This window comes from Euleptes europaea, chromosome 3, assembly GCF_029931775.1.
Source record: "Euleptes europaea isolate rEulEur1 chromosome 3, rEulEur1.hap1, whole genome shotgun sequence".
NCBI lineage: Eukaryota > Metazoa > Chordata > Lepidosauria > Squamata > Sphaerodactylidae > Euleptes > Euleptes europaea.
Genome location: NC_079314.1, coordinates 88672899 through 88683234, shown reverse-complemented (window position 1 = coordinate 88683234; position 10336 = coordinate 88672899). Strand labels below are relative to the sequence as shown.

General features: G+C 41.3%; 1 protein-coding gene across 2 annotated transcripts in view; it reads left to right on the top strand.

Annotated features, from left to right (window-relative positions):
- Positions 1–470: 470 nt before the first annotated feature.
- Positions 471–10336, top strand: part of CCDC134 (coiled-coil domain containing 134) — an 80826-nt gene continuing 70960 nt past the window's right edge. For both annotated transcript variants that reach the window (XM_056847744.1, XM_056847743.1), the window contains exons 1-5: positions 471–573; positions 2612–2733; positions 3637–3721; positions 6358–6539; positions 7484–7555. In XM_056847744.1, the coding sequence (XP_056703722.1) occupies positions 477–573; positions 2612–2733; positions 3637–3721; positions 6358–6539; positions 7484–7555 (558 nt within the window). In that variant the 5' untranslated portion in view covers positions 471–476. The remainder of the gene's footprint in view (positions 574–2611; positions 2734–3636; positions 3722–6357; positions 6540–7483; positions 7556–10336) is intronic.

The window sequence follows — 10336 nt, the reverse complement described above, 5'->3', positions numbered from 1 at the left end:
CAGAGATGCTTGGCGCCCAATTCTAGAGCATGCTCCAAGCTCTAGAATTTTTTTACAGTTCAGCCTGTGTATAGGCACAGATCCCATATATGGAAGCCACTCGAGGAACAGCAGTTCTAAATAAGCACAACTCTGTTTTGTTGTATTAGGCCTCTCTTGGTCTTGGTACTCTGGAATCCATTTTAGTACATTGGCCGCACTGTCAGTCATATGTTTTAGTTTCATGCACAACCATTTTTATGGCAATGTAGAACTGTAGGTAAACCTCTTAGCTACCATAACTGGAAAATGGGCTGTGTGGTTGATATGACTGGGAGGGGGGAGATTAAGGTCTAATAACAGACATGAACACATGTAAAAATATGTTTTAGGGTATGACTTGGAGCCCAGGACACATAAGTAGGTGTTTTCTTGAATTGTGAAAATGATCAGCATATTTCACGTTCCTGCCCTCTCTCTATTCTAGGACTTCAACGATGGATTGTTTTCAAGCTTGCACTTTTCTCTTTACGCTGATATTATCTAGAGGTATCATAGCTGAGAAGCAAAACCCAGATTCAGGATTAGAAATCTGTATCCTTTTCCTGTTGTCTGAGTCTTGACTTTTGAAGGTAGGATATAAGTATGAATGTGTGTGTGTGTAATTCAGTGGGATGCCTATTTATGATCAGTGGAGGTGGAATTGAGAAGAGACAAGGTTACATTTTGAAAATATAGATTTATATTTATGCACACATATATTGTCTGTGCACAATGTTTTTTTCTGTAATGAGTACATGAATAAATTATACAAGATTATAAATGTAGAAACATGTACATATAGGTTTGCGTGTCTTGAGAAACCTGTTTTATTCCCTTCTGGGAATCCATAATATTACAGTTAAATTTTTCATATTCCTGGGCAGCTGGAAAAACACTCTGCAGTCATTCAGAAATGCCCCTGTGGAAAGGGGCAAGTATGTTTTTCAGGCCTCTAGGCATCTTCCTAATTTGAAAGTTGCTGAATCATACTAGTCTCTGAAACTACTGCAAGCTGCAGCATTGCAGGTACTGCTTTAGATTGTCTAGAAGGGATTGTAGCAGACTTCCTTTCTCTGAACATTACCTCATTTCTTTCTTCAGTCTGTGGCTAGCTGCTAAAGGAACAGCTATAAGCTTTTCTCCATTCTTTTGGTAATGGAAATAGACATTAAAATACCAACAAGTTAAAGAAACCCAAGGAGCAAAATCTGATGACACCAAGCATAATCAGCCCCCAAAATTAAGACTTGATTCTGTACTGCAGTCTTCATGTAAATACTTGAACACATTTGCGCTTGTGACAGCAGATAGTTCTTGATTCATACACTGAACTTCCATCCAAAAGTTCATGTTTTCCATGGATTCTTTCGAAAGTTCATTTTTTCCATGGATTCTACCAACAACCTTTGAAAAGTCCCAAATAAGGCATTATCTGTTCTTCCAGGCCTTTCTATCTAAAGGACATGTCAGCGGATGAAAGTGGTTGCTGTTAAGGAGATGACATTAAGAGCCTGCTTTTCCACAGTAAGCTACATTCTTTAAGATCACTACTCTGTTCCTGAGACATCTCTCTTCATGGCTCCATAATATCAGATAAATTCCTCTTGTTCTATCTTACTTTGATTTCCATCTTGGGTCCGTACTAAGGCTGTCCCACAAGTCACCTTCATTGTGTTGAAGGAGTTGGAAACAGCCTCTGCAAAATGAGGTCTCCGTGGCAGTGTTGTAATGTGTAGTACTTCTTGTAATTTTCTCAACTGATCTATAATGGAACATACAAAAAATGGAAAAATAAGCCTACAACCAACACACAACCCAAAGAGAACCAGAAAAGGTTGAGGGGAAAAAGATTAATGTACAAATTAAATCTGTTGATCAGAATTAAACCACTGGAAGACCACATTTATTTATTTATTGGAAGACCAAATTTATTTTGACTACTGTCTTTGTCAATAGTCACTTTAACAAAATTCTCTAAATGCAGCTATTCCTGTACAAAATATATGCATATTAACACTGTATTAACAATACATACAAAATTGAAGTATCAGAAATACAAGTAAATTGTTAATGTTTTTTGGTTCTTGTAGGTTATCCGGGCTATGTGATCGTGGTCTGGTATACCAAGACCACGGTCACACAGCCCGGATAACCTACAAGAACCAATGAACTCTGACTGGAAAGCCTTCGGCAATATTTTGTTAACGTTTTGTTGGACAACTCCCAGTCAGTCATCTATCATAGGTTTTTTTCCTGAAAAACTGTAGTGTGAGCCACTAGGTATTCGTAGATTAAAGTATCTTCAACATAAACTAGTTTGTAATTCTCATGTAATAGTTTATGAATTAGATTCTTGGTAAAAAGAACCACATAAGACCTTCTAGCCTCAAGCCGTTGGTCTGTCCTTGTGAAACGTGATGCAGTGGTTAAAAGAACCCCTTGCTAAAGTTACTTTTGGGAAATGCCTCTTTTTGGAGGTACACCGGATCAAAGGAAAACAACGTGAGAGGATTGCATTGGTTGATGGGTTGGAGTTGGAGTGGGGCAGGATTTTGGATGTTCCATGGCTGTACCCTTAACCAGGTTGCAGATAAGAAGCTGTTTGAAGTGAAGCGCAAAGACCAGATGAATGCGCTAAAGAACCTCATTGAACTCAACGATGTCAACCAGCAGTACAAGATCATAGACATCATGCTCAAGGGCCTATTCAAAGTAAGCCTTAACACAACTGAGCAGGATGTTTACTGTTGGAAGTTTACTGGCTAGACCCCCCCCCCCCCAAAAAAAAGCTGTGAAGTTAATAGGAATACTCAGCAGCTATCTGGACTGGAGCAGCTGGTGGGACAGGGATTCCAGAAAGCTGATAGCTGGCAAATTTTAGCACCTGATACTTTCTCCACACAACCCTCTTGCATCTGGGTTAATGGTGGGAGGAGTAGGGAAATGGTGCCCCTTGAGAGTCTGCCAGTTAGCAATTCCCTAGTGTGGAGTATATGTTCTGGAGATTGGTGTGGACCTTACAATACCGTAGGGACTCAGCTTAAAATTCACCCCAAGTGCTGTCTTACCAATGCAGTCTGTGCATAATAGTATGTAGGAGGCTACTTACATTGTCTCTTTCATAAAGGAGCGCCATTCCCTAAAGGTTTGCCAGGGCGTGGATCTGAATTTTTTCTCCCCTCCCAAAAAAAGCAACATGGTGTGTTTTTTGTTTGGGCTGAAGTTGGGTGGCTGGATTTAAGCAAGTAAAGAAACTATTGAACTGGCATTTGACAAGTGACTCAGGTTTGTGAATACCATGCCATACCATGCTAGCATAGCTGGAACTTTGGGCTGTGTTACAAGGGCCTTTGCATCATATGAAGGTGGTAATCAAGGCTGCTTTCATTTGCAGGTTTTCTTTGGCCCCTATCTGCTTGGTCAACAAGCTCAGCTTCCTACTGTGTTATTTAACAGTGTCAATTGCTGAGCATCTACTTGCAAAAAAGCAGAAGAGGAGTGTTGGGGGGCGGGGCTGAAAAAAGGGGCTTTTGTTGGCATCGGAGGTGAGGGGAAGGGGGGTCCTTTTGGCAGGAGCAGGAATAAGCTGGAATTGCTTTCTATTGCGCTATGCAGGTACTCGAAGACTCACGGGCAATACTTATTGCAGCAGATGTCCCGCCAGATGGGCCATTCCCACAGGATGAGAAGCTGAAGGATGGTGGGAGTTTTTTTCTTCTTCTAAAGCCTAGTTTCCCATTCCATCATTCTGTATCCCTTGAAGCCTGCGGTTGTGAGCAGCTATTGCATTACAGCTGCCTTGCCTTTTTGGCTATTTTTCCTCAGCCACCCCTGTCACTTCTGTTCTTGTGTGTCATCATTCCTGATATTTGTAAAGGTCTCGGGATGGGAACGGAGCCAAGTGAGGCTGCACAGCATATGGTGCATGAAGTGGAACAGAATCTGGCTGTTCCTCCTGTGCATACAATGGAAAGTTAATGCTTTTGGACTAGGCTGGTATTGTTGAGCAGGGAGGGTGTGGGTTGCTTTAGTCTGGTACCCTGGTGTTTTAGATCCTGCTAAAAATCCCCCTGATGCATGCCGCTGGAATGCCAACACTTCACGCTACATGCATGAAGATATAAACCTCAGAAGAAAACGAGCAGATTGTGGGCTGAAGGGCAAAGACTGAAAGGCTCTTTTAATGGGCAGCAAAAATAAGCATCAGCTAAGGAAGTTCCTATTCTGCAGTATTCTTTGAAAAATTAACAAGCCCCCAAATAGTGGCTCTAATAAAGTGTGCCCCCCCAAATCCCTTAAGAGACTTAAAAAAAATGCCATAGGAAAAGGAATGAGAATTTGTGTCTTTTAGGGCAGAGAGATGTGGAGTTAAGGGAACATGAGGAGTGGCAATCGTTGCATTTACTGTGGTGGTAATGGCTTTTGCTAAAAAGGAGCCCCATGGCGCAGAGTGGTAAGCTGCAGTACTGCAGTCGAAGCTCGGCTCATGACCTGAGTTCGATCCTGACAGAAGTCGGTTTCAGGTAGCCGGCTCAAGGTTGACTCAGCCTTCCATCCTTCCGAGGTCAGTAAAATGAGTACCCAGCTAGCTGGGGGTAAAGGGAAGATGACTGGGGAAGGCGCTGGCAAACCACCCCGTAAACAAAGTGCCTAGGAAACGTCGGGATGTGACATCACCCCATGGGTCAGGAATGACCGAGTGCTTGCACAGGGGACCTTTACCTTTTTTAATGGCTTTTGCTATCCATCATCCATTTAAAAAAAAGCAAGTTTCTGGCCTGTAAAGAAACAAATATTCTACTTATTTTTGTGCAAGACGTTGGTCTTCATATTTTGATGTCACAAAAGATTTTTTTTAGAGGAACTCCTTGTTTTTAATATTTATTGAAGCTGTTGTTGCTATTAACTAGAGGGTGGAAAGTAGTATCTAGTCTCTCCTCCCCCTCCCCACCCCATATCTCAAGTTATTTTTGTCATCCAGGTCTGTGGTGAATGGACAGAAAGAGGTCTTCAAATACCACTTCTGGGTCAGAGACAAATATTGACTGTAGCTCCTTACAGTCAATTTCTGCTCAAATACAAGAAGAATTTTTAATTTTAAAAACTATTGCTGTGCCTATGTTCTTTTAAACAAACAGATGGGAAAAAAGTGTGTGTTTGAAACACACTCTGCTGGTTTCCAGCCCAACTTGTTTTTCCTGTAACTTATACTCACAGGTTTGGGATGTGAGCATATGGACGAGTTACACTAAGACTGGTCTTTTCAAATGTTATCTACACAAGATTGCACTCTCTTACTTGGGATTGTTTAACCTGGAGTAGTTCAAATCTGCACGCTCACAGAACCTTTCCACATGGTGTCAACTTCCTGTGGAAGTCCTTGTGTTGCTGTGGCTGCCAATGCAGAGCCAGTGACATAGGGGCTTCCAGACAGAGGGTTTCCCCATATTTTCCCTGATCTAGCTTCCGTGGTCTTCTCCCACCCCCCAATGCCACAGCGGGTTTTTTTAAGGTAGTTTTTTTTAAGGTAATTGATATGCCGATATAATGGTATATCAGTATTTCAATTACCTGTTGTTGTTTTTTAAAAAAAACTTTCAAGAAAAGTCCCTGGGATGGTGTGAGCAGGGGTGGGGGAATGGCTGCTGTGAGAACCAGGGAAGAGAAAATGACTGCAGTGCGGAAAGGTCCCAGAAAACCTGGTATTTCTTGCCCATATAACAGACAGCCTGGTTTTGCTGCCATCTTTTTCAAAACATTGCACAAAACAGGTTTAGGAAAGATTGCAGATAAGCTGAGGAAAACTGAAGTGGTGCATGAAAGCACCACGAGGCTGTGGGAAAATACCTTCCTAGTAGCATCCAAGTTAAAGAGTGGGGAAGTGACCACAGTTGCTAATATAGGTTAAAATCCCTACTGCTTCCCCTATACGTGCAAAGAATAGGAAAACATGTAATCAATTCTGGAGAGAAAAAAGATTATTTAAAGTATTTTTTTGGTGCTGTCAAGACACAGTTAACTTATGGTGACCCTGTGGGGGTTTTAAGGCAAGAGACGTTCGTGGTTTGCCATTGCCTGCCTCCACGTCACTACTCTGGTGTTCCCTGGAGGTTGCCCATCCAAATACTAACCAGGGCTGACCCTTCTTACCTTCTGAGATCTGGTGAGATCAGGCTAGCCTGGGGCTATCCAGGTCAGAGGATTTTAAGTATGCAAAGAGGTAAATGATCACTGAAATTTTGGGTTCCAGGAGACAAGGAACTGATCTGATGTCTACCAGTGAGAAAACCAGTAAGAGTGTGTCCTGACTTTTCCCCCCATTCACTCTTTCTTTAGCATATTCCCATGTGGTAGAGAACACTGCTTTTTTTGGTGATGTAGTCCTGCGCTTTCCCAAGATAGTACACCATTACTTTGACCGCAACTCCAACTGGAACAACCTGATCCGATGGGGAATTGGCTTTTGCAACCAGACAGGTGTATTTGATCAAGGTCCCCACTCACAAGTATTAGGACTGGTAAGGCAGTGTGGTTGCTTGGCTTCTTTTGTCTCTCATTTCTTCTGTTTATTAGGGTGGGGTGGCAAGCAGGAGCTACAAGAAGTGAGCACAGATCCTGGCTTGCAGAAATTGGGCAAAGGAATATGAGTGGAGGAGAATAAAGACTCAAAGGGCTACTTCCAAGATTCTGGAATTCCTACATGGAAAAAACACTTTCATGTAGGAATTAACATGAAACCTGCATATCAATGTGCAACTTGTGCCCAGATGTGTGTTTCACTGTGTCTATACACAGTGGGGAGCTGTGGTCACAACTTCTTTATATGTGTGCTGAATGCATAAGCAGTGTCTCAAATGGAGGAGAGGAGAAGAGAATGCATAAGCAGTGAAATACTTGCAGGTGTGATTGACATACATGACTGACCCATACAAGGGTCACATGTTAATGAGTACAGGGAAATTTTCTTGTAAGAATTCAATTATGTATGAGGCCGCCTTAATGGCATCTCTGCACATTTGTGTATATGCTTTTATTATTTAAGTTTTTTATTTTCAAAATAACATAGAAGACACCAGTTCACCATACAATCAATACGCACTATTCACTACAAACATACATTAACGAGACTAGACAATAAACTCCTACTCTAACATGTAACTAACAATTGTATGCCCCGATATGCTGATCATACAAATACCTGAAGCTTGTGGGTGTAGCCTGTTCTATCCCTGATAATCTGTTCAGCTGGTGAGTAAATCAGAGAGTAGTGTGAGTGCAGCCTCCCTCCCCCTCCCACCACGGGATCATGCAAAACCTTGGTTTGGAGGGAAATTTTGGGGTTTCGTACTGGAGCACCAAATCAGGACTGCAAGCAACTAAAAGGATTAAGGGGCTGGAAAGAAGATTACCATAGATGGGAATGAAATTGATCATTATTATTTTGGTTTACTTTCCTCTGCAGATGGCTCAGGAACTGGGAATTAGTGAGAAATCTCCAGACTACCGGAATCCCTTTAAAACAGACCATTCCGAAGTAAGACCACATTTCTTTTTTTTTTTCTAATTACCTAGTTTTGGGAAAGAAATGTTGCTTGAGAATGTCAGAGAAATGACAGCTCTGCTTGGTGCAGATAAGTAGTAATGCCTATTCAGCAGACAATCGCTTCCAAAGGATTGGATCCAGTGCAGCACTTCCATGAGTTCAAGGGCTTCCACCTGCAAAGCATGACGTATCCCAGTTTCCTCCTTCTGCAGCAGCCTCCCAAAATATTGTTCCTGGGGGAGAGGGGACATTTCAGGCTACTGCGGGAGGGAGGAGCCAGGAAAGTCATGCTCCAGAGGCAGAAGCCTTTGTGCTTTTGAAAACACTGTACTAGATCCAACCCAACATAACCCTGGGCAACCAGCTAAAATGCATGCTCCCTTCCATGTTCATCTGGCATGGGTATGTTGCCTCCAAAGAGGAACTTGCAAAAGAAAGTTTTGTGACTACAGTCTGTGCAAGTTTCCCTTCAGTCGTGACGCGCCATCGTTGCCGCCGAATACAAGAAGTTGCTGCGTGCTCCCCTTAGCTTCACAGGATCATCTCATCTGAAACAGCTGTCAGTGGGCCAGTTCAATTTATCTTCTTACTGGATGGGTGCTGCAGGCTGTGTTTTTGGCAAAGACAGCAATACATATGCCACTTTCAGTCTCTGCCAGGTGGTTGCAGGAAATTAGCTTGATAGCATTCAGCCACTTAGCATTTGTGCTGTTAGGGTACATTTGAGATAAGGGATTGTAATTTATCATCCTCTTACAGAGAAGTGGCTGAGGTATTTGGCCAAGGTTATTCAGGTGGTCTGTGACATAATAAAAAGTTGATGGCAGAATCCTAGGTAATATTCTATTTCACACACACTGTCGAGTGGCTCTTTTTCACCTAGAGATGATGTTTTTCCCTTAGGTCCCTCAGTATTGTTCCTAGATTGAAAATAGTAGAGTGGTCACTGGGGAGAGATGCATTGAACTATTCTACATTTGCATTACATCAAGTTCTTGTTTCCTTTGGTATGTAGGCAAAAATATTTAGGCAAAAATAATCAAATCTTACAGGTACAGGACAGGGGACACCCAGCTTGGCAATGTGTGTGTTAAGTGCCATCAAATCTCTTCCAACTCATGGCAACCCTAAGAATCAATGTCCTCCGAAACGTCCTATCATTAATAGCCTTGCTCAGTCTTGCTGACTGAGGGTTGTGGCTTCAGTTATAAAGTCAATCGATTTCATGTTGGCTATTCCTCTTTTCCAGCTGCCTTCAACTTTTCTTAGCAATGTTGTCTTTTCCGGTGACTCTTGTCTTCTCATAATGTGACCAAAGTACAATAGCTTCAGTTTAGTCGTTTTAGCTTGATTTGATCTAGAATTCACTGATTTGTCTTTTTGGCAGTCCGTGGTATCCAGAAAACATGTGGCATTTCTCATTCCATATATGGTAACAGTGTTCGTTGTAAGATTTTGAGCATCAGTTTACTCACGTGAGAAATTAATGCGATGGTCCGATAGTTGCTTCAGTCTTTGGCGTCTTCCTTTTTGGGAATTGGAATGTAAATTGACCATTTCCATTATGTGGGCCATTTTTTGTTTTCTATATTTGTTGGCATATTCTTATTAAGATTTTTATGGCATATTCTTATTAAGATTTTTATGGGCTCTGTTTCAATGGCTTGGAATAGCTCTATTAAAATCCCATCTACTCCTGGTGATTTGTTTCTCCTAATTGCTCTCAGTGCAGCTTTCACTTCACTTTCTAAAACTGTAGGTTCTTAAAAAAATTCTTCTTGGAAGGAATCTATTGTCTTTTCATCTGTTCTGTATAGTTCTTCAGTGTATTGTTCCCATCGTTTCTTTATTTTGTCCTGTTCAGTTAATGTATTTCAATGCTTATCTTTTAGCATGCCTAAATGTGCTTAAAATTTCCATTTGATTTCTTTGATCTTGTGGAGCAGATTTCTTGTTCTTCCTTTTTTGTTGTTCTCTTCTCTTTACACTGGTTATTATAATAGTTCTCTTTGTCTTTATGTGTGAGTTACTGGAACACTGCGTTTAGATTTTTGATTCTGTTTCTATCACGTTTTACTTTTGCTTCTCATCTATAGGAAGTTTAAGAGTTTCATCAGTCATCTATTGAGGCTTTTCATTTGTTTTGGCTACAGGAATAGTCTTTGCACATTCTTCCTTGATACTATCTCTGGTTTCAACCCATAGTTCTTTGGGTTGACATTCACTTGAACTTAGTAATGTGAATTTATTCTTTACATGTTCTTTAAAATCTTCATGAATGTTGTTTTGATTGTATTTTGTCACTATGAATGTTTTGGTGTTTTTCTTTAGTTTTATTATAATTTTCAGTAGTAATAATTCATGGTCTGTACCACAATCAGCTCCTGGTTTTGTTTTAGCAGAGAGAATACAGCTTCTCCATCTTCTGCTTTCAGTTATGTAATCTATTTGATTTCTATATTGGCCATCCGGTGATGTCTCAGCTGTGACCATTCTGCCTTGAGTGACTCTCCTAGGAGTTTAGTCTCTTGACAGAGTCTAGGCCTCTTATGGTATTGCTCTCAGCTTCGCTGACACACACAAACCCCCTCACCACATTAAGGTGTGCGTCCAAGAGCTTGGCAATAGCGTCCAAGAGCTTGGCAAAAAAGATTTTAGAATTGCAATTGGTCACAAATTGAACATGAGTCAGCAGTTGTGATGTAGTTACACAAAAGGCCAATGCAGTTTTAGTATGCATTAATAGAAGCAAGGCATGCAACTTACGCAAAG